Consider the following 24,388-nt stretch of genomic DNA (forward strand, 5'->3'; position numbering starts at 1 on the left):
ATGCTCTCATCATGTGTATCCAGACCTCTTTTAATGCACCCCATGATCCTGTTTGCCTTGGCAGCTGCTGCCTGGCACTGGCTGCTCCAGGTAAGTTTATCATTAACTAGGATCCCTAAGTCCTTCTCCCTGTCAGATTTACCCAGTGGTTTCCCGTTCAGTGTGTTTAGTGCGCTCACTTCTAGGAGACAGAACGCGTTTCCTTCCTGAACGGTGTGATGACCGCGTGCTCCCATGGTGTTTAGTGTGCTCACCTCTAGGAGACAGAACGCGTTTCCTTCCTGAACAGTGTGATGGCCGTGTGCACCCACGGTGTATAGTGCGCTCACTCCTAGGATACAGAACGCGTTTCCTTCCTGAACAGTGTGATGACCGAGTGCTCCCATGGTGTTTAGCGCGCTCACCTCTAGGAGACAGAACGCGTTTCCTTCCTGAACAGTGTGATGACCGCGTGCTCCCATGGTGTTTAGTGCGCTCACTCCTAGGATACAGAACGCGTTTCCTTCCTGAACGGTGTGATGACCGCGTGCTCCCATGGTGTTTAGTGCGCTCACCTCTAGGAGACAGAACGTGTTTCCTTCCTGAACGGTGTGATGACCGCGTGCTCCCATGGTGTTTAGTACGCTCACCTCTAGGAGACAGAACGCGTTTCCTTCCTGAACGGTGTGATGACCGCGTGCTCCCATGGTGTTTAGTGCGCTCACCTCTAGGAGACAGAACGTGTTTCCTTCCTGAACGGTGTGATGACCGCGTGCTCCCATGGTGTTTAGTGCGCTCACCTCTAGGAAACAGAACGCGTTTCCTTCCTGAACGGTGTGATGACCGCGTGCTCCCATGGTGTATAGTACGCTCACCTCTAGGAGACAGAACGCGTTTCCTTCCTGAACGGTGTGATGGCTGCGTGCTCCCATGGTGTTTAGTGCGCTCACCTCTAGGAGACAGAACGCGTTTCCTTCCTGAACGGTGTGATGACCGTGTGCTCCCACGGTGTTTAGTGCGCTCACCTCTAGGAGACAGAACGCGTTTCCTTCCTGAACGGTGTGATGACCGCGTGCTCCCATGGTGTTTAGTACGCTCACCTCTAGGAGACAGAACGTGTTTCCTTCCTGAACGGTGTGATGGCCGCGTGCTCCCATGGTGTTTAGTGCGCTCACCTCTAGGAAACAGAACGCGTTTCCTTCCTGAACGGTGTGATGACTGCGTGCTCCCATGGTGTTTAGTGCGCTCACCTCTAGGAGACAGAACGCGTTTCCTTCCTGAACGGTGTGATGACCGCGTGCTCCCATGGTGTATAGTACGCTCACCTCTAGGAGACAGAACACGTTTCCTTCCTGAACGGTGTGATGACCGCGTGCTCCCATGGTGTTTAGTGCGCTCACCTCTAGGAGACAGAACGTGTTTCATTCCTGAACGGTGTGATGACCGCGTGCTCCCATGGTGTATAGTACGCTCACCTCTAGGAGACAGAACGCGTTTCCTTCCTGAACGGTGTGATGGCCGCGTGCTCCCATGGTGTTTAGTGCGCTCACCTCTAGGAGACAGAACGCATTTCCTTCCTGAACGGTGTGATGACCGCGCGCTCCCATGGTGTTTAGTGCGCTCACCTCTAGGAGACAGAACACGTTTCATTCCTGAACGGTGTGATGACCGCGTGCTCCCATGTTGTTTAGTGCGCTCACCTCTAGGAAACAGAACGCGTTTCCTTCCTGAACGGTGTGATGACCGCGTGCTCCCATGGTGTATAGTACGCTCACCTCTAGGAGACAGAACGCGTTTCCTTCCTGAACGGTGTGATGGCCGCGTGCTCCCATGGTGTTTAGTGCGCTCACCTCTAGGAGACAGAACGCGTTTCCTTCCTGAACGGTGTGATGACCGCGCGCTCCCATGGTGTTTAGTGCGCTCACCTCTAGGAGACAGAACACGTTTCATTCCTGAACGGTGTGATGACCGCGTGCTCCCATGTTGTTTAGTGCGCTCACCTCTAGGAAACAGAACGCGTTTCCTTCCTGAACGGTGTGATGACCGCGTGCTCCCATGGTGTTTAGTGCGCTCACCTCTAGGAGACAGAACACGTTTACTTCCTGAACGGTGTGATGACCGCGTGCTCCCATGGTGTTTAGTGCGCTCACCTCTAGGAGACAGAACACGTTTCCTTCCTGAACGGTGTGATGACCGCGTGCTCCCATGGTGTTTAGTGCGCTCACCTCTAGGAGACAGAACGCGTTTCCTTCCTGAACGGTGTGATGACCGCGTGCTCCCATGGTGTTTAGTGCGCTCACCTCTAGGAGACAGAACACGTTTCCTTCCTGAACGGTGTGATGGCCGCGTGCTCCCATGGTGTTTAGTGCGCTCACCTCTAGGAGACAGAACACGTTTCATTCCTGAACGGTGTGATGACCGCGTGCTCCCATGGTGTTTAGTGCGCTCACCTCTAGGAAACAGAACGCGTTTCCTTCCTGAACGGTGTGATGACCGCGTGCTCCCATGGTGTTTAGTGCGCTCACCTCTAGGAAACAGAACGCGTTTCCTTCCTGAACGGTGTGATGACCGCGTGCTCCCATGGTGTTTAGTGCGCTCACCTCTAGGAGACAGAACGCGTTTCCTTCCTGAACGGTGTGATGACCGCGTGCTCCCATGGTGTTTAGTGCGCTCACCTCTAGGAGACAGAACGCGTTTCCTTCCTGAACAGTGTGATGGCCGTGTGCACCCACGGTGTATAGTGCGCTCACTCCTAGGATACAGAACGCGTTTCCTTCCTGAACAGTGTGATGACCGAGTGCTCCCATGGTGTTTAGTGCGCTCACCTCTAGGAGACAGAACGCGTTTCCTTCCTGAACAGTGTGATGACCGCGTGCTCCCATGGTGTTTAGTGCGCTCACCTCTAGGAGACAGAACGCGTTTCCTTCCTGAACAGTGTGATGACTGCGTGCTCCCATGGTGTTTAGTGCGCTCACCTCTAGGAAACAGAACACGTTTCCTTCCTGAACGGTGTGATGACCGCGTGCTCCCATGGTGTTTAGTGCGCTCACCTCTAGGAGACAGAACGCGTTTCCTTCCTGAACGGTGTGATGACCGCGTGCTCCCATGGTGTTTAGTGCGCTCACCTCTAGGAAACAGAACGCGTTTCCTTCCTGAACGGTGTGATGACCGCGTGCTCCCATGGTGTTTAGTGCGCTCACCTCTAGGAGACAGAACGCGTTTCCTTCCTGAACAGTGTGATGACCGCGTGCTCCCATGGTGTTTAGTGCGCTCACCTCTAGGAGACAGAACGCGTTTCCTTCCTGAACAGTGTGATGACTGCGTGCTCCCATGGTGTTTAGTGCGCTCACTCCTAGGATACAGAACGCGTTTTCTTCCTGAACAGTGTGATGACCGCGTGCTCCCATGGTGTTTAGTGCGCTCACCTCTAGGAGACAGAACACGTTTCATTCCTGAACGGTGTGATGACCGCGTGCTCCCATGGTGTTTAGTGCGCTCACCTCTAGGAGACAGAACACGTTTCCTTCCTGAACGGTGTGATGGCCGCGTGCTCCCATGGGGTTTAGTGCGCTCACCTCTAGGAGACAGAACGCGTTTCCTTCCTGAACAGTGTGATGACCGCGTGCTCCCATGGTGTTTAGTGCGCTCACCTCTAGGAGACAGAACGCGTTTCCTTCCTGAACGGTGTGATGACCGCGTGCTCCCATGGTGTTTAGTACGCTCACCTCTAGGATACAGAACGCGTTTCCTTCCTGAACGGTGTGATGACCGCGTGCTCCCATGGTGTTTAGTACGCTCACCTCTAGGATACAGAACGCGTTTCCTTCCTGAACGGTGTGATGACCGCGTGCTCCCATGGTGTTTAGTGCGCTCACTCCTAGGATACAGAACGCGTTTCCTTCCTGAACGGTGTGATGACCGCGCGCTCCCATGGTGTTTAGTGCGCTCACCTCTAGGAGACAGAACACGTTTCATTCCTGAACGGTGTGATGACCGCGTGCTCCCATGGTGTTTAGTGCGCTCACCTCTAGGAGACAGAACGCGTTTCATTCCTGAACGGTGTGATGACCGCGCGCTCCCATGGTGTTTAGTGCGCTCACCTCTAGGAGACAGAACACGTTTCATTCCTGAACGGTGTGATGACCGCGTGCTCCCATGGTGTTTAGTGCGCTCACCTCTAGGAGACAGAACGCGTTTCCTTCCTGAACGGTGTGATGACCGCGTGCTCCCATGTTGTTTAGTGCGCTCACCTCTAGGAGACAGAACACGTTTCCTTCCTGAACGGTGTGATGGCCGCGTGCTCCCATGGGGTTTAGTGCGCTCACCTCTAGGAGACAGAACACGTTTCCTTCCTGAACGGTGTGATGGCCGCGTGCTCCCATGGTGTTTAGTGCGCTCACCTCTAGGAGACAGAACGCGTTTCCTTCCTGAACGGTGTGATGACCGCGTGCTCCCATGGTGTTTAGTGCGCTCACCTCTAGGAGACAGAACGCGTTTCCTTCCTGAACGGTGTGATGACCGCGTGCTCCCATGGTGTTTAGAGCGCTCACTTCTAGGAAACAGAACGCGTTTCCTTCCTGAACGGTGTGATGACCGCGCGCTCCCATGGTGTTTAGTGCGCTCACCTCTAGGAGACAGAACACGTTTCATTCCTGAACGGTGTGATGACCGCGTGCTCCCATGGTGTTTAGTGCGCTCACCTCTAGGAGACAGAACACGTTTCATTCCTGAACGGTGTGATGACCGCGTGCTCCCATGGTGTTTAGTGCGCTCACCTCTAGGAGACAGAACGCGTTTCATTCCTGAACAGTGTGATGACCGCGTGCTCCCATGGTGTTTAGTGCGCTCACCTCTAGAAGACAGAACGCGTTTCCTTCCTGAACAGTGTGATGACCGCGTGCTCCCATGGTGTTTAGTGCGCTCACCTCTAGGAGACAGAACGCGTTTCCTTCCTGAACGGTGTGATGACCGCGTGCTCCCATGGTGTTTAGTACGCTCACCTCTAGGATACAGAACGCGTTTCCTTCCTGAACGGTGTGATGACCGCGTGCTCCCATGGTGTTTAGTACGCTCACCTCTAGGATACAGAACGCGTTTCCTTCCTGAACGGTGTGATGACCGCGTGCTCCCATGGTGTTTAGTGCGCTCACTCCTAGGATACAGAACGCGTTTCCTTCCTGAACGGTGTGATGACCGCGCGCTCCCATGGTGTTTAGTGCGCTCACCTCTAGGAGACAGAACACGTTTCATTCCTGAACGGTGTGATGACCGCGTGCTCCCATGGTGTTTAGTGCGCTCACCTCTAGGAGACAGAACGCGTTTCATTCCTGAACGGTGTGATGACCGCGCGCTCCCATGGTGTTTAGTGCGCTCACCTCTAGGAGACAGAACACGTTTCATTCCTGAACGGTGTGATGACCGCGTGCTCCCATGGTGTTTAGTGCGCTCACCTCTAGGAGACAGAACGCGTTTCCTTCCTGAACGGTGTGATGACCGCGTGCTCCCATGTTGTTTAGTGCGCTCACCTCTAGGAGACAGAACACGTTTCCTTCCTGAACGGTGTGATGGCCGCGTGCTCCCATGGGGTTTAGTGCGCTCACCTCTAGGAGACAGAACACGTTTCCTTCCTGAACGGTGTGATGGCCGCGTGCTCCCATGGTGTTTAGTGCGCTCACCTCTAGGAGACAGAACGCGTTTCCTTCCTGAACGGTGTGATGACCGCGTGCTCCCATGGTGTTTAGTGCGCTCACCTCTAGGAGACAGAACGCGTTTCCTTCCTGAACGGTGTGATGACCGCGTGCTCCCATGGTGTTTAGAGCGCTCACTTCTAGGAAACAGAACGCGTTTCCTTCCTGAACGGTGTGATGGTTTTAGGCATTTGAAAATTGTTCCCAAGGACCTATCAGACTTGCGGCGGTCCACTGACGTCTTTTGGATTGTCTGTATGTTTTTATCTTCCCACGATGTCAAGCAACGAGGCAAGTTGACCTTGAGGACAAACCTTAAATACTGCCCCCTGTAGCTCCAATTAACCCAATTTATGCCAGATCAAAGCAGTGTTCACATGCTGCGATCATAACGCTGTTTCTTGCTGCAACCCGTAGAGCTGGCTACAAAACTAAAAAACATTACATTTTTAACATGATTTTTTAATTTTGTAGCCAGCTGCCATGGACCCTGTATTTAACCCCAAAGTTTTAATACCTTTGGGCGATTTCTTCGCTATTTAAAGTGGGAACAGTTCTGTTCCAGTGTCCCCTGAAGCCACATGCGAAACTTGTGTCGGCGTACTGGACAGCATGGTTATACTGAGCCAGCATGGCGGGTTTTTTCAGTACAGGATCTGATTAGTCCCCATTATAAGTTGTTTTCTGAGCACCGATACTTAGCTTATTGGTTACATTTTTGGTTTTTTTGCATGTACACCTGCCCACCTGTACTATGTGTAATATGGTTTGTATTAGTTAAAGGTGCGATTTTCTAGGTTTGCAATGTGTACAATGTTCACCTATTGTGAATGGTGGATCCTGTGCTTTCTACTGTATATAGAGGTGTTATCAGTCATTGTACAGGAGGAGGTGAGCTGTGACATCAGCTATTGTGAATGGTGGATCCTGTGTTATCTACTGTATAAAGAGGTGTTATCAGTCATTGTACAGGAGGAGGTGAGCTGTGACATCACCTATTGTGAATGGTGGATCCTGTGTTATCTACTGTATATAGAGTTATCAGTCATTGTACAGGAGGAGGTGAGCTGTGACATCACCTATTGTGAATGGTGGATCCTGTGTTATCTACTGTATATAGAGGTATTATCAGTCATTGTACAGGAGGAGAAGGAGGTGAGGTGTGACATCACCTATTGTGAATGGTGGATCCTGTGTTATCTACTGTATATAGAGGTGTTATCAGTCATTGTACAGGAGGAGGAGGTGAGCTGTGACATCACCTGTTGTGAATGGTGGATCCTGTGTTATCTACTGTATATAGAGGTGTAATCAGTCATTATACAGGAGGAAGAGGTGAGCTGTGATATCACCTATTGTGAATGGTGGATCCTGTGTTATCTACTGTATATAGAGGTGTTACCAGTCATTGTACAGGAGGAGGAGGTGAGCTGTGATATCACCTATTGTGAATGGTGGATCCTGTGTTATATACTGTATAGAGAGGCGTTATCGGTCATTGTACAGGAGGAGGTGAGCTGTGACATCACCTATTGTGAATGGTGGATCCTGTGTTATCTACTGTATATAGAGTTATCAGTCATTGTACAGGAGGAGGAGGTGAGCTGTGACATCACCTGTTGTGAATGGTGGATCGTGTATTATCTACTGTATATAGAGGTGTTATCAGTCATTGTACAGGAGGAGGAGGTGAGCTGTGACATCACCTGTTGTGAATGGTGGATCCTGTGTTATCTACTGTATATAGAGGTGTAATCAGTCATTATACAGGAGGAGGAGGTGAGCTGTGATATCACCTATTGTGAATGGTGGATCCTGTGTTATCTACTGTATATAGAGGTGTTATCGGTCATTGTACAGGAGGAGGTGAGCTGTGACATCACCTATTTTGAATGGTGGATCCTGTGTTATCTACTGTATATAGAGGTGTTATCGGTCATTGTACAGGAGGAGGAGGTGAGCTGTGACATCACCTATTGTGAATCGTGGATCCTGTGTTATCTACTGTATATAGAGGTGTTATCAGTCATTGTACAGGAGGAGGAGGTGAGCTGTGACATCACCTATTTTGAATGGTGGATCCTGTGTTATCTACTGTATATAGAGGTGTTATCGGTCATTGCACAGGAGGAGGAGGTGAGCTGTGATATCACCTATTGTGAATGGTGGATCCTGTGTTATCTACTGTATATAGAGGTATTATCAGTCACTGTACAGGAGGAGGAGGTGAGCTGTGACATCACCTATTGTGAATGGTGGATCCTGTGTTATCAATGTACCGGAGGTGTTGATTCACAAATTCTGCCTCTGCTGGTTCTGCTTTCTAATAAAAGGATAGATATATTATATTGGCAATGTTTTATCTATCTATATATATTTTTAGATAATTTTTTAACCAATACGTCATTTTCCAAGGATAGCGTCCTTGTAAATCCGGTTTGCTCAATCCCATTATCTTATTTGCAGTGACGAGCATCTTCCTGACACTGAGATTTACAATTTACCATCTGTTAATATCCACTTTTCTATTTTAATTTTACAATTGAATTGTTGAAATTCTTCCAGTGTTCCCAAGAGCTTTTTCACGCGTGGTCTCCTATGATATAACTTGGCTTTAGCAGCAGCTGCCTGACACTGAGGATTAACGCTCACTTTGCCATCTACAAACACGGAGAAGCATTTTCTAGATTCATTTTACCATGTGAAGAGTTGACATTGTTTCCGTATTCCCAAGAGCTTTTTCAGTTGTTGTATCTCATAATCAGATTTAGCTTCGCGGCATCGTCCTGACACTGAGCACTACACTTACATTGCGATCTAGTATCAGCTTTAGGTCTTTTCAGTGTTGATTTTTCCATAAAATATGTGTAACATTGACATTTTCAGCAGTCTCTCGCGCATTTCATCTCTTGTATCCTGTGATATTACTTGGCTTTACAGCAGCCGCCTGGCATTGATTGCTACAGATATTATAGTTGCGCCTAATTTTTATCTATTTTTTTAATTTTGCGTTAAATTATTCTTTTAAAATTGCGCCTATTTTGAAGACTAATCACTTTTCTTTTGTTCTGTTCGCCATTGAGGGAGTGATTTTTGTATTTCACCTGTTTACGGACTATTTATTATTTGCATTTTTTTTTTTTTTTACAAAATTGCCGAATTTTTGCACAATTTTCTACGAAAAAAACACAATGAAAAAAAAAAAGACAAAAAAAAAAAAAAAAGATGTTCTTTCCGGGTAGATTTTTTGCCATTAAATGAGTATTATCTGAAATGTCTTTATTTTTCCGGAATGACTATAATTACATTTTTATATATAAAACTTCAATTATCGTGGAATTGTATTCACTACTGATACAAGAAGCCAAAGTTCAAGTCTGAGACCGAAGTCATCATGGATTTCATGTAAATGCAATTATCGTGCCGAGACCCCAATTAGTGGGAACAAACTTTATCCATTCTATCAGTAAGAATGTAAAAGCATCAAAAAAGGTCAAGTAATGGGTATTTGGGTGGTCCAATATCAGACCCTGTGACTCCGTTTGGTGTGGACGCTGGTGGACAGTGGGCGACGTGGTCGAGGTTCCGTCACCACATTAGGTCTTAATGTCTGGGCAAAATATAGAGGATTAATGAAAAGAAGCATCAGGGTTCCGTGCTTAGGAATCGCGTTTGTCCTTGTGTTACATTGTTACAAAAAGTAGCATTTTTATTTTTTCATAGACATTTTCCCCTTCCTGGACCCTCATGCTCAGAACCTGAGCATGAGAATCGCCCATCACTATTTCACATCCTTCACAATCGTGAATTGTTACATCACTATTGATGGGAAGTGACTATTAGAAATCCAGGGAGAAATACCAAATGTAACACTATCGGTAAAGATGTTTTTTTTTAATCAGTTTTAAAGGGGAACGACTGGCTCTCCTTAAAGGGAATGTGTCATTAAACAATGATTTATTGCTTAAGTCATTTTTTTTTTGTTAAGCAGTGTAGAGGTGAATCCAGCTCTGAGGTTCATTATTACACTTACAAGAATGCTGCAGCATGGAAGACACTGCACATCAGTGCTGAACAGTACAGCTGTGAATCCAGCAGAGGTTTACTATAACACTTATGAGAATGCTGCATAATGGATGACATTGCACAGCAGTGCTAAGCAGCATATCTGTGGATTCAGTACTCAGAATACTGCCGGCTGGATGACATTGCCCAGAAGTGCAAAGCAGTACAGCTGTGAATCCAGGAGTGAGGTTTGCTATAACACTTCTGAGAATGCTGTAGTATGGAGGACATTGCACAGCAGTCCTAAGCGGTATAGCTGTGGATCCAGCACTGCGAATGCTGCAGCAAAGAGGACATTGCACTGCAGTGCTAAACAGTATAGCTGTGAATCCAGCACTGAGGTTTACTATAACAGTTATGAGAACGTTGCCGGATGGATGACATTGCACAGGAGTGCAAAGCAGTACAGCTTTAAGTCTAGCACTGAGGATTACTATAACACGAGAGAGCTAGAGCCTGGAGGACATCACACGGCAGTGCTAAGCAGTATACATGTGGATCCAGCACTAAGAATGCTGCAGCATGAAGGACATTGCACAGCAGTGCCAAGCAGCATAGATGTGGATCCAGCACTGAGGTTCCTTATAACACTTAGCAGAAATCATGCAAGGTGGAGCACACTGCACAGCAGGGCTAAACAGTATAGCTGTGGATGAAGCACTGAGGTGTACTATAACACTTATGAGAATGCTGCAGCAAGGAGGACATTGCACTGCAGTACTAAGCAGTATAGCTGTGGATCCAGCACTAAGAAAGCTGCAGCATGGAGGACATTGCACTGCAGTGCTAAGCAGTACAGCTGAGGATCCAGCACTGTGGTTTTCTATTACACTTACAAGAATGCTGCAGCATAGAGGTTATTACATACCAGTGCTGAGCAATGTAGCTGTAAATCCAGCACCTGGGTTGAGATAAAACAATGACTAGAAATCTGAAGAACAATGTGTTTCTTGGCTTCAGCATCTCTCTGCTAACTCCTCTCTATAGCCTAATAGGAGCTGTAATCTGATACTTCAGTGATCTAGCAGTGTGTTGAGCGGTTTTTCATAATGTATTTCAGAGTGAAAGATAAGTTTTGGAAGCAGCGTCTGGAGAAGAGGCTCATAAGTGGAGTGAGAGGCATATTTCTCTCAAAAGATATTAAAAAGTTTCTTATTCTCCTGCAATATGGATTTCTTCAATGTTTGCTGGAAGGACAGTGACCAAGGGGAATAAATCTCCAGCAAAGCTGCATAAAGGGCATCCACTAAGCCAAGAAAACCCGGCTGTACACTGATAAGGGCAGCACACTCAGACATTCACAGTGATCATCATATGGAATTTAAATCTACAATTTATTGTTGATCGATTTATTTACAAGGCTTGTAGATTTTTTCCATGATAGATAACCAACTTAACAGAAATATACAGTCAGGCTACATGCTACAACTATCAGGTGGAGTTTAGAAGCTTACAGAAGGCACATTATGGACTTCAATGGGAACTAAATCTCCCCTAGTGGTGGATGCAGACAGGATCTTATCATGTATCTCTGTATACAGGGAGCTCCCCCTAGTGGTGACTGCAGACAAGATCTTATCATGTATCTCTGTATACAGGGAGCTCCCCCTAGTGGTGGCTGCAGACAGAATCGTATCATGTATCTCTGTATACAGGGAGCTCCCCCTAGTGGTGACTGCAGACAAGATCTTATCATGTATCTCTGTATACAGGGAGCTCCCCCTAGTGGTGGCTGCAGACAGAATCGTATCATGTATCTCTGTACACAGGGCGCTCCCCCTAGTGGTGGCTGCAGACAGGATCTTATCATGTATCTCTGTATACGGGGAGCTCCCCCTAGTGGTGGCTGCAGACAGGATCTTATCATGTATCTCTGTATACAGAGAGCTCCCCCTAGTGGTGACTGCAGACAAGATCTTATCATGTATCTCTGTATACAGGGAGCTCCCCCTAGTGGTGACTGCAGACAAGATCTTATCATGTATCTCTGTATACAGAGAGCTCCCCCTAGTGGTGACTGCAGACAAGATCTTATCATGTATCTCTGTATACAGGGAGCTCCCCCTAGTGGTGGCTGCAGACAGAATCGTATCATGTATCTCTGTACACAGGGCGCTCCCCCTAGTGGTGGCTGCAGACAGGATCTTATCATGTATCTCTGTATACGGGGAGCTCCCCCTAGTGGTGACTGCAGACAGGATCTTATCATGTATCTCTGTATACGGGGAGCTCCCCCTAGTGGTGGCTGCAGACAGGATCTTATCATGTATCTCTGTATACGGGGAGCTCCCCCTAGTGGTGGCTGCAGACAGGATCTTATCATGTATCTCTGTATACAGGAGCTCCCCCTAGTGGTGGCTGCAGACAGGATCTTATCATGTATCTCTGTATACAGGAGCTCCCCCTAGTGGTGGCTGCAGACAGGTTCTTATCATGTATCTCTGTATACAGGGAGCTCCCCCTAGTGATGGCTGCAGACAGGATCTTATCATGTATCTCTGTATACAGGGAGCTCCCCCTAGTGGTGGCTGCAGACAGGATCTTATCATGTATCTCTGTATACAGGAGCTCCCCCTAGTGGTGGCTGCAGACAGAATCTTATCATGTATCTCTGTATACAGGGAGCTCCCCCTAGTGGTGGCTGCAGACAGGTTCTTATCCTGTATCTCTGTATACAGGGAGCTCCCCCTAGTGGTGGCTGCAGACAGAATCTTATCATGTATCTCTGTATACAGGGAGCTCCCCCTAGTGGTGACTGCAGACAGGATCTTATCATGTATCTCTGTATACAGGGAGCTCCCCCTAGTGGTGGCTGCAGACAGGATCTTATCATGTATCTCTGTATACAGGGAGCTCCCCCTAGTGGTGACTGCAGACAGAATCTTATCATGTATCTCTGTATACAGGGAGCTCCCCCTAGTGGTGACTGCAGACAGGATCTTATCATGTATCTCTGTATACAGGGAGCTCCCCCTAGTGGTGGCTGCAGACAGGATCTTATCATGTATCTCTGTATACAGGGAGCTCCCCCTAGTGGTGGCTGCAGACAGGATCTTATCATGTATCTCTGTATACAGGGAGCTCCCCCTAGTGGTGGCTGCAGACAGGATCTTATCATGTATCTCTGTATACGGGGAGCTCCCCCTAGTGGTGGCTGCAGACAGGATCTTATCATGTATCTCTGTATACAGAGAGCTCCCCCTAGTGGTGACTGCAGACAAGATCTTATCATGTATCTCTGTATACAGGGAGCTCCCCCTAGTGGTGACTGCAGACAAGATCTTATCATGTATCTCTGTATACAGAGAGCTCCCCCTAGTGGTGACTGCAGACAAGATCTTATCATGTATCTCTGTATACAGGGAGCTCCCCCTAGTGGTGGCTGCAGACAGAATCGTATCATGTATCTCTGTACACAGGGCGCTCCCCCTAGTGGTGGCTGCAGACAGGATCTTATCATGTATCTCTGTATACGGGGAGCTCCCCCTAGTGGTGACTGCAGACAGGATCTTATCATGTATCTCTGTATACGGGGAGCTCCCCCTAGTGGTGGCTGCAGACAGGATCTTATCATGTATCTCTGTATACGGGGAGCTCCCCCTAGTGGTGGCTGCAGACAGGATCTTATCATGTATCTCTGTATACAGGAGCTCCCCCTAGTGGTGGCTGCAGACAGGATCTTATCATGTATCTCTGTATACAGGAGCTCCCCCTAGTGGTGGCTGCAGACAGGTTCTTATCATGTATCTCTGTATACAGGGAGCTCCCCCTAGTGATGGCTGCAGACAGGATCTTATCATGTATCTCTGTATACAGGGAGCTCCCCCTAGTGGTGGCTGCAGACAGGATCTTATCATGTATCTCTGTATACAGGAGCTCCCCCTAGTGGTGGCTGCAGACAGAATCTTATCATGTATCTCTGTATACAGGGAGCTCCCCCTAGTGGTGGCTGCAGACAGGTTCTTATCCTGTATCTCTGTATACAGGGAGCTCCCCCTAGTGGTGGCTGCAGACAGAATCTTATCATGTATCTCTGTATACAGGGAGCTCCCCCTAGTGGTGACTGCAGACAGGATCTTATCATGTATCTCTGTATACAGGGAGCTCCCCCTAGTGGTGGCTGCAGACAGGATCTTATCATGTATCTCTGTATACAGGGAGCTCCCCCTAGTGGTGACTGCAGACAGAATCTTATCATGTATCTCTGTATACAGGGAGCTCCCCCTAGTGGTGACTGCAGACAGGATCTTATCATGTATCTCTGTATACAGGGAGCTCCCCCTAGTGGTGGCTGCAGACAGGATCTTATCATGTATCTCTGTATACAGGGAGCTCCCCCTAGTGGTGGCTGCAGACAGGATCTTATCATGTATCTCTGTATACAGGGAGCTCCCCCTAGTGGTGGCTGCAGACAGGATCTTATCATGTATCTCTGTATACAGGGAGCTCCCCCTAGTGGTGGCTGCAGACAGGTTCTTATCATGTATCTCTGTATACAGGGAGCTCCACCTAGTGGTGACTGCAGACAGGATCTTATCATGTATCTCTGCATACAGGGAGCTCCCCCTAGTGGTGGCTGCAGACAGGTTCTTATCATGTATCTCTCTATACAGGGAGCTCCCCCTAGTGGTGGTTGCAGACAGGATCTTATCATGTATCTCTGTATACAGGGAGCTCCCCCTAGTGGAGGCTGCAGACAGGTTCTTATCATGTATCTCTCTATACAGGGAGCTCCCCCTAGTGGTGGTTGCAGACAGGATCTTATCATGTATCTCTGTATACAGGGAGCTCCCCCTAGTGGTGGCTGCAGACAGGTTCTTATCATGTATCTCTCTATACAGGGAGCTCCCCCTAGTGGTGGTTGCAGACAGGATCTTATCATGTATCTCTGTATACAGGGAGCTCCCCCTAGTGGTGGCTGCAGACAGGATCTTATCATGTATCTCTGTATACAGGGAGCTCCCCCTAGTGGTGGCTGCAGACAGGATCTTATCATGTATCTCTGTATACAGGGAGCTCCCCCTAGTGGTGGCTGCAGACAGGTTCTTATCATGTATCTCTCTATACAGGGAGCTCCCCCTAGTGGTGGCTGCAGACAGGATCTTATCATGTATCTCTGTATACAGGAGCTCCCCCTAGTGGTGGCTGCAGACAGGATCTTATCATGTATCTCTGTATACAGGGAGCTCCCCCTAGTGGTGGCTGCAGACAAGATCTTATCATGTATCTCTGTATACAGGAGCTCCCCCTAGTGGTGGCTGCAGACAGGATCTTATCATGTATCTCTGTATACAGGAGCTCCCCCTAGTGGTGGCTGCAGACAGTATCTTATCATGTATCTCTATACAGGAGCTCCCCCTAGTGGTGGCTGCAGACAGGTTCTTATCATGTATCTCTGTATACAGGAGCTCCCCCTAGTGGTGGCTGCAGACAGGTTCTTATCATGTATCTCTGTATACAGGGAGCTCCCCCTAGTGGTGGCTGCAGACAGGATCTTATCATGTATCTCTGTATACAGGGAGCTCCCCCTAGTGGTGGCTGCAGACAGGATCTTATCATGTATCTCTGTATACAGGAAGCTCCCCCTAGTGGTGGCTGCAGACAGGATCTTATCATGTATCTCTGTATACAGGGAGCTCCCCCTAGTGGTGACTGCAGACAGGATCTTACCATGTATCTCTGTATACAGGGAGCTCCCCCTAGTGGTGGCTGCAGACAGGATCTTATCATGTATCTCTGTATACAGGGAGCTCCCCCTAGTGGTGGCTGCAGACAGGATCTTATCATGTATCTCTGTATACCGGGAGCTCCCCCTAGTGGTGACTGCAGACAGGATCTTATCATGTATCTCTGTATACAGGGAGCTCCCCCTAGTGGTGGCTGCAGACAGGATCTTATCATGTATCTCTGTATACAGGGAGCTCCCCCTAGTGGTGGCTGCAGACAGGATCTTATCATGTATCTCTGTATACAGGGAGCTCCCCCTAGTGGTGGCTGCAGACAGGTTCTTATCATGTATCTCTCTATACAGGGAGATCCCCCTAGTGGTGGTTGCAGACAGGATCTTATCATGTATCTCTGTATACAGGGAGCTCCCCCTAGTGGTGACTGCAGACAGAATCTTATCATGTATCTCTGTATATTGGGAGCTCCCCCTAGTGGTGACTGCAGACAGGATCTTATCATGTATCTCTATATACAGGGAGCTCCCCCTAGTGGTGGCTGCAGACAGGATCTTATCATGTATCTCTGTATACAGGGAGCTCCCCCTAGTCGTGGCTGCAGACAGGATCTTATCATGTATCTCTGTATACAGGGAGCTCCCCCTAGTGGTGGCTGCAGACTGGATCTTATCATGTATCTCTGTATACAGGGAGCTCCCCCTAGTGGTGACTGCAGACAGAATATTATCATGTATCTCTGTATACAGGGAGCTCCCCCTAGTGGTGGCTGCAGACAGGATCTTATCATGTACCTCTTTATACAGGGAGCTCCCCCTAGTGGTGGCTGCAGACAGGATCTTATCATGTATCTCTGTATACGGGGAGCTCCCCCTAGTGGTGGCTGCAGACAGGATCTTATCCTGTATCTCTGTATACAGGGAGCTCCCCCTAGTGGTGACTGCAGACAGGATCTTATCATGTATCTCTGTATACAGGGAGCTCCCCCTAGTGGTGGCTGCAGACAGGATCTTATCATGTATCTCTGTATACAGGGAGCTCCCCCTAGTGGTGGCTGCAGACAGGATCTTATCCTGTATCTCTGTATATAGGGAGCTCCCCCTAGTGGTGACTGCAGACAGGATCTTATCATGTATCTCTGTATACAGGGAGCTCCCCCTAGTGGTGGCTGCAGACAGGATCTTATCATGTATCTCTGTATACAGGGAGCTCCCCCTAGTGGTGGCTGCAGACAGAATCTTATCATGTATCTCTGTATACAGGGAGCTCCCCCTAGTGGTGGTTGCAGACAGGATCTTATCATGTATCTCTGTATACAGGGAGCTCCCCCTAGTGGTGGCTGCAGACAGGATCTTATCATGTATCTCTGTATACAGGGAGCTCCCCCTAGTGGTGGCTGCAGACAGGATCTTATCATGCATCTCTGTATACAGGGAGCTCCCCCTAGTGGTGGCTGCAGACAGGATCTTATCATGTATCTCTGTATACAGGGAGCTCCCCCTAGTGTTGGCTGCAGGTAGTGATAATTTTATCATGTACCTGGTACCAGGTAGATTTCGCACCTTCTCATGCAATATAGAATTAAACTAATAAAGCCCAGAATAGTCATATAAAGCACTAAGAAGCGGCACTGCAGGTTCCAACAAGCCATACAATGTACTTTATTTTAATTACAAAAAAAAGTGTAAAAACATTTTATTTTCAATCGTTAACTTTCAAAATAATCAAAAACAAAAGAAAAAAAAAAACACTAAAGAAATATCACTCTCCCAATAATGAAAGACCCCCAAAGTAATCATTAAACAGAAAAAAATAAAAAAAATACAGTGCACCATGGGAGAGAATATTGTGGATATGTCATAAGGTTAAATACTAGGGGAAGAGAAAATAAAGAGACAGGAAAGAAGAGTAAACGTAAAAAATAAAATAGAAAAAAAAAAGAAAGTAATTTATATACAGGAGCATAAAGATTATTATAGATCTGGGGAGATCCTAACCGCATTCATTGGTCGATAGAAGGTGGCAGCGGGGGCAGGGCATATATATATATATAATATATATATAATATATATATATATATATATATATATATATATATATATATATATATATATATATATATATAGCCGGAGCCGCGGAGATACATCACCCTCCTGCACCCATAAACCTCTTGTTCTGCCACACTGGACACCAATATTGAATATTTCGAGGGGGTTTCCACCTTTTTTTTTTTGTAACAGATCTTGAAGACCGACCACAAGAATGCGATCTGCACCGTGCAACGATGAAAATAATACAGGGATATTCAACGGAGGAAAAAAAAGGGATAAAAGGTGCAACATGATTTCCTGCGTGAATTATTAAGAAATAATTTGCACTAATATTGTACATTTCTCGTTATTAACCCAAACCAGGATGGAAAATGCCATCGCTTACATTTATAAATAATTTGCTTTTAATACTGTGAAACCCACTGGCTAAACCAGTGATCACAAGCTCAACGTAACGTTAAAAGGAATATTCCCATCTCCAAGTTCCCAACCGATATGTAGTAGGTGTAATAATAATAATATTAGCAAATACCTCCAATTAGAAATATAGTATAGTTCTTCTGATAAGCAGTGTTGCTTAAATCATGTGCAGGGCAATAGGTATCTATGGTTACAACCACTAACAACTAACTGTCACTATACGAGTGGACGCAACCATGGATACCTGAGCTACTGCGCATGGGGTAAGCAACATAGCTAATCAGGAGAACTACGCTACATTTCTAAATGGAGGTATTTGCTAATATTATTATTTTTACGCCTACTACATATCAGGATAGGATCTTGGGGATGGGAATACCCATATACAGGGGGCTGAGTGGGTCTGATGACTTTACATCTGCAGATATCAGCCCGTTCTTACAGATATCTGCAGACAAGACATCACCGGCTATGCTCAACTCAGCGGAAATGGATGACCCCTTTAAGGCTTCATTCAGACAGGCACACGGCAATCACAGTTAAAGCGACAGTACGCTATTGATTTAAGTCTAGGGCAATGTTCACACGTTGTGGTTTTCTTTACGCATTTTCTTCATGCAGATCTTTTTACAGTAGCGGCAAAAGCTGTGAGATTTCAGAAATCTCCCGCACGGGACTAATTGCTTGTTAATTGGGAAAGTGCTGCTTCTTTAAAAGACGCAGCGTCAATTTTTTAAGTGTTTTTAAGTGTTCTTGCAGCATTTTTTTTTTTTTTTTTACCATAGAAAATAGTGAGAAACTGCAAAAACCCGGCAAAAAAAAAACTTTAGACATGTAATCTGCACAAAAAAAAAAAAAAAAAATGAGAAAAGCCAAGTAATAAAATCAGCTTTTTGTAAGCATAAAATGCAACGTGTGAACATAACCTAACACTTCCTTTTTGCCTCCATTGACCGCGTCGGTTTTTTTTTTTTTTTTTTTTGGGGGGGGGGGAAGGATTAGGGGCAAAAATACTTTAAAGCGGGTGGTCCTAAATTAGCAAGTTATGTACGAGGTGAGTGATCTTCTGGGGTCCGAGGCTCCCCCCATAACACCGGAGAACTGGTGCTCCTATAGACCAACACCGCGCTTAACTCGCCAAGCTGGGACAACCCCTTTAACAATTCCTTAAGGCATTTCTATAGAAGATGAACACGAAGATCTTAGATGTTTCTAAAAAAAAAAAAAAAAGGGTTTTCTACCCCCAAAACGTCTGATCCCAAATATGGGTGCAAGGTGCCAGTCCAAACTGGGCATTGCATATAAATAAAGGACGGCAAGGTGGACTGTCATCGGGACCTGACCTGTGTGTTTGGAGGTCAAAAAAGTTGTTTTTAATATCAAAAAAATTGTAAAAAAAAAAAAAAATCAGAGTCTCTGAATATATATATATATATATATGTAACCCTCCAGGAGACGAGTCATATTGCTAGGAAATGGCGTCAGTCCCGTAACGCTTACGGGTTCGGTTGGACTTACTTATTCAGCAGGATAAAATACGTTTGGGTACAATATTTTTTTTTTCTTACTTTTCTTAATTTTTTTTTTTTTTTAAATTTATGTATGAAAAAATATTATCTGAGAATAAAAAGAACAAATACAAAATATATTCTCGCAAAAAAAAAACGATAAATCCTGATAGAAAATACGAGCGGGGTATCTCACGACCTATAAAAATGTCTCAATATATGCAATGTATAAGGAAAGTATCTAGCAAAAAAAAAAAAATGTCAATTGTCCGTGAATACAAAAATTGTTCTAAAAAGTCTTTTTTTTTCCATAGGACAAAAAAAAAAAAGTTTACAATTCTTCTTCAACTTTCAAGATCATACCGGAGTATGCTTCCACTCCCGATGGACCTCCTGACTCGCCGCCGGCTCCTCGGGGGTTGGGCCGAGCGGCAGGAGGAGGAGCTTGCTTACGTTCCTGTACGAAATGAACAGTCTCCCTGTGTAAATGGTTACCGTCCACCATTTTTTCCAAGGTCCGGTTTAAGAGCTCCACGTTGTCGGCCAAGCGTCGGCTCTGCTCCACCAGGTTCTCCAGTATGAGGTTCTGCTGGACCATGAGGGACGTCTGCTGCTGGTACCAAGACGTCAAAAGCGCGTTCTGTTGTATCTGACTTTCCATCAGTTGTTTTTCAAAGTCGGAGATTTCGTGATTCCTCCGCGGGTGGTGAGGGGCGCCTGCGGAAAGTCTCCTGGCGTAGGTCGACTTCGTCCGGTTCTGAGGGGAAGACGGAGGAGACGGAGAAGACGCGGAGGTCTGAATGATCACCGGATGATCAGACACGTCGGGCTCGTGAATAGCCATTTCTATTGTTTTTAGAGGTACCCATGTACAACCAGGGCCATTTTCCTCTTCATCTGTGGGAATTAAAAATATAAAATAAAATTACTAACTTAAAAAAATAAAAATAAAAATGCACCCCCCCCCCCCCTCCCGCCAAAAAAAAGTTGGGTCCAAAAAGAGGACCAACGCAAAATCACTATCCAAAAGTAACTAAATTACAAATTTATGGAACCCGACTATTACACCTCCCAACGCACAATATGACGTTAAAATAGAGCTATGACAAAAAAAGAAGCGCAAAAACCACTCGAAAGGTCTAACCCTTTGCCACCATCTGTAAGTCCAAGAGCTTTGGTTGCTCCAGACGTTTTTACCTGACTGAAGCTCCAGAGCTATATGTGGGGCGTCAAGTTCCACATCGATTTCGTCGTGGTCGTCATCGTCGTCGTCGATTCCATATCCGGGATAAACGTCACTATTTGTGTCATTATGGAGGGCGGAAGGGCTACAGTTCCGGGTCATACCACCTGAAGACACCACTGACCGTTTAATGATGGCCAGTTTCTCCTTAGTCCGTCTTTTCATGTCATCCCACCGCCTCCTCAAGTCTCTAGTGGTTCTCGGAGATCGGGCCACGGCGTTGATTTTCTTGGCGATTTCTAACCAGATCCTTTCCCGGGCTGGCTGGCTCAGGTTCACCCTTTCGCTTCCGTAGAGTTTCGAGTGATTTTTTGTTACTTCGGCTACCAAAATTTCAAGTTCGAGTGGAGAAAATTTCTCCTTCCTCTTCCGGGGTGCGCAGGCCATTCTAAAGTTGCGCCTCTTGTAAAAAAAAATAAAAAAAACGAAACAAGAAGGGCTGTTTGAGAACTTCATTCCAAAAAAAAAGTATCACCAAAAAAAAAAAAAAAGAACAAAACAAACTTCAAAACTTTCAGCATTCTTTTTAAAAAGTTTACCACAAAGGCAAAACTTTTTGAAAGTTGAGGTTTATGAAACCTAGCAGAACAAGAATTCCCTTAGTCTGGCATCCGCAGCCAAAAAGCTGACGACGGACCGTCAGATTGTTCCAAATATTTGGCTATTAAAACAAGGGTCATATCTAGGGGAAAAGATTGGCCCTGTCCATGTCCGTCACCCAACGGATCAAACACTTACTAGTCTGTCGTCACCGCTTCCGCAAACCGGTTTCATGGTGACGGCAGACTTTTCGATGCCAGATTAGTGGAATATTCCTGAAGACTTGTAAGTCATGCTTAGCCCTCAAAAATATCTGCCCATCCCCCATTTTTTTATTTTTTAATCAAAGTATAAAAACAACAAAAAACAACCGTTCTCTACACAGACTATCACTGAATCATCTTAAGAGTTTCCTTACTTTATGGAATGACCCGTAGGAAAAAAAAAAATTAAACAAAATACTCACCATCCTAAGGGCCGAGATATTGTCTACTCTATTTTACGGGCGGCTAATAACCGTTTACGACGTCTTTTTATTGGACGAACTTATGTGTTTTATAAACAGATTTAGCCACAAAAATGATGAAGGAAGGCTGCACTGCGGCACTAAAATCCATCACGGCCGGAGCAATTAAAAGGCATTAAGGAGGCTGTTAATTTCTAGGAATGTCTGGCGTCTCCAGCTACATTATTTAGTGAGCACTTAATAATGCCTTAAGATATGATGTTGGAAGGACGGAGCTTACGATGTGCAGATCCGAGGAGGCGTCCGCCAGGCCAAACGTCAAGATCAACTCTACCCAATGTATATTACTATTAGATCGTACAATCAATCGTCTGATAAATCAGAGGCCATGACATCTCCCCTCATCTAGACAATTCTACTGATAAACATTGACTTCATTCTCACCAGTAGTAATGGCCCAACTGGGTCAGTGGGCATCGCAAGTGCAAGAGAACAGCAGCTGGAGGGGGTTCTCAAACTATGAATCTATGACAGATCAGAAAAAAAGACCTTATTTAAAAGTACTTATAGTTTGGTAACTTTTCACAACAAGTTGTAGTGTGTGTACACAATGATGTTCCAACTGCATTTTTGCCCTTCACAGGCTCTCTCTCTCTAATCAGTTGTCTCTGAGCTAGTGAGTAGATACTATTTGCTATGTTGCCTCCTATACACAGCACACACAGACATGAGGGATTCCTGTCTTTACACAGCACATATTCAATAGCAACAGCAGCATGGAGGACATTATCGGCAGCACTGAGCAGTGTAGATGTGAATCCAGCACTGAGCCATGTAGTTGTGAATCTAGCACTGAGCAGTGTAGATGTGAATCCAGCACTGAGCAGTATAGATGTGAATCCAGCACTGAACAGTGTAGATGTGAATCCAACACTGAACAGTGTAGATGTGAATCCAGCACTGAACAGTGTAGATGTGAATCCAGCACTGAACAGTGTAGATGTGAACCCAGCACTGAACAGTGTAGATGTGAACCCAGCACTGAACAGTGTAGATGTGAACCCAGAACTGAGCAGTGTAGATGTGAATCCAGCACTGAGCAGTGTAGATTTGAATCCAGCACTGAGCAATGTAGATGTGACTAGTACTAAGCAGTGTAGATGTGAACCCAGCACTGAGCCGTGTAGATGTGAATTCAGCACTGAGTCGTGTAGAAGTGAATTCAGCACTGAGCCGTGTAGAAGTGAATTCAGCACTGAGCCGTGTAGAAGTGAATCCAGCACTGAGCCGTGTAGAAGTGAATCCAGCACTGAGCAGTGTAGATGTGAACCCAGAACTGAGCCGTGTAGAAGTGAATCCAGCACTGAGCAGTGTAGATTTAAATTCAGCACTGAGCAATGTAGATGTGAACCCAGCACTGAGCCGTGTAGAAGTGAACCCAGAACTGAGCAGTGTAGATGTGACTAGCACTGAGCAGTGTAGATGTGAACCCAGCACTATGGTGATACTAATGTAGTAGAAAGCAGCAGCTCTGTCTTTTAGTGTATATGTCCCTCTCTCTATAAAGCTCAGTAACCACCATTTTTTCCTGCACAGCAGAGCTCTTGGCTACAGATGGTTGCAACACAGCTTCATCTTTAAGAGTGACAGTGCTGCAGAACTACTTGTTCACGGTTTCCGTTTAGCACAACATAAGAATATAGGACAGATTTTGCCGATTACAGAGTGAATAGGTTTTGAAGATGACACTTTTCCATAAGTATGACAGGCGTGAGCTTTACACACGGAGAGGAGGAGTAAAAGTTAGAAAAACGAACCTTCAACTCCTTGTTCCTCTCAATTGGAACAACAAGCACCTCCCCTAGAAAGGATCCGTCTCAGGTTCTCAGGATTCTATCATAATGTAAGTAACAAGATGACTGCCACAACTAAACGGGGATAAAGGGGGCGATCCATCCCAGAATATTCCTGGGTGACAGTATTAATGTATCCGCTCACTTTTGGGGAGTATTTTTGTTTAGTGCATGTATTTCGCACCGTTTTTACATTGCCGGCTGCAGAATGAGTTTAGGAAAATCAGTGAGCTCTTTCCGATTTAATTTCAGCAGCTTTCTTACCACTTCACATCTTCAATTTGATGTTGTCAGAAATCGGCTAAAGAAAAAAAAAAATAAAGACGGAATCCCAAGTTCCACGTTAGTAGGAGCTCACTGATGGATCCTCATGTAACTCATTCTGCAGCCAGTGATGCAGGAGACAGTCTGGAAAAGCCAAACTGTGACTTTTTTTTATTTTTATTTTTTAAAGAACTGTAGCTGGCATCACTCCTACTGACGTTTTACAGCCATGTCTCATAAAATAGTATCTGGACACAAACCTAAAGTAAAACGGAGTTGATCCTGCTCAAACTTTCTGAGCCATAATGAGCCGACTGAAGGGGCCTGAATCTAATCAACCCCAAATGGGCCTGTGGAAAGGAACCGTATGGAAACCATCAGGGGGATCATCTGAGGTTACCCGGGCAGCCACGGAGGTCCCGTTCACTCACTCGATTTTGTATACTAAATGATAAAGCAACATCTGGTGCATTAGTTCCCTCCAGAGCAGAAATCAAAATTCTCCTGGTTACTATTTGCTCTAAGTACTGAGGACCCGAATGCTTTAATAGACCCTCTGGTTTCCCAAGCGGAGCCCTGATACCCCCCTCTTGGATCACAAAAAAAAAAAAAAAAAAAAAATGATATCAAA

The 24,388-nt window shown here is 46.2% G+C and overlaps 1 protein-coding gene across 5 annotated transcripts in view; it reads right to left on the minus strand.

The window, feature by feature from the left end:
* The window catches only part of TSNARE1 (t-SNARE domain containing 1), a 348,915-nt gene that overhangs the window by 132,323 nt on the left and 192,204 nt on the right, over nucleotides 1-24,388 (minus strand). The window contains exons 12-13 of one of the 5 annotated variants that reach the window (XM_069731986.1): nucleotides 20,589-21,036; nucleotides 19,476-20,288 (exon numbers count right to left, since the gene is read on the minus strand). The exons of 2 other annotated variants lie outside the window; for them this stretch is intronic. In XM_069731986.1, the coding sequence (XP_069588087.1) occupies nucleotides 19,723-20,288; nucleotides 20,589-21,036 (1,014 nt within the window). In that variant the 3' untranslated portion in view covers nucleotides 19,476-19,722. Of the gene's footprint in view, nucleotides 1-19,475; nucleotides 20,289-20,588; nucleotides 21,037-24,388 lie in introns of those variants that run through there. 2 more of the 5 variants (XM_069731987.1, XM_069731988.1) reach the window with 2 other exon arrangements.

Source organism: Ranitomeya imitator, chromosome 6 (assembly GCF_032444005.1).
Source record: "Ranitomeya imitator isolate aRanImi1 chromosome 6, aRanImi1.pri, whole genome shotgun sequence".
Taxonomy (NCBI): Eukaryota; Metazoa; Chordata; class Amphibia; order Anura; family Dendrobatidae; genus Ranitomeya; species Ranitomeya imitator.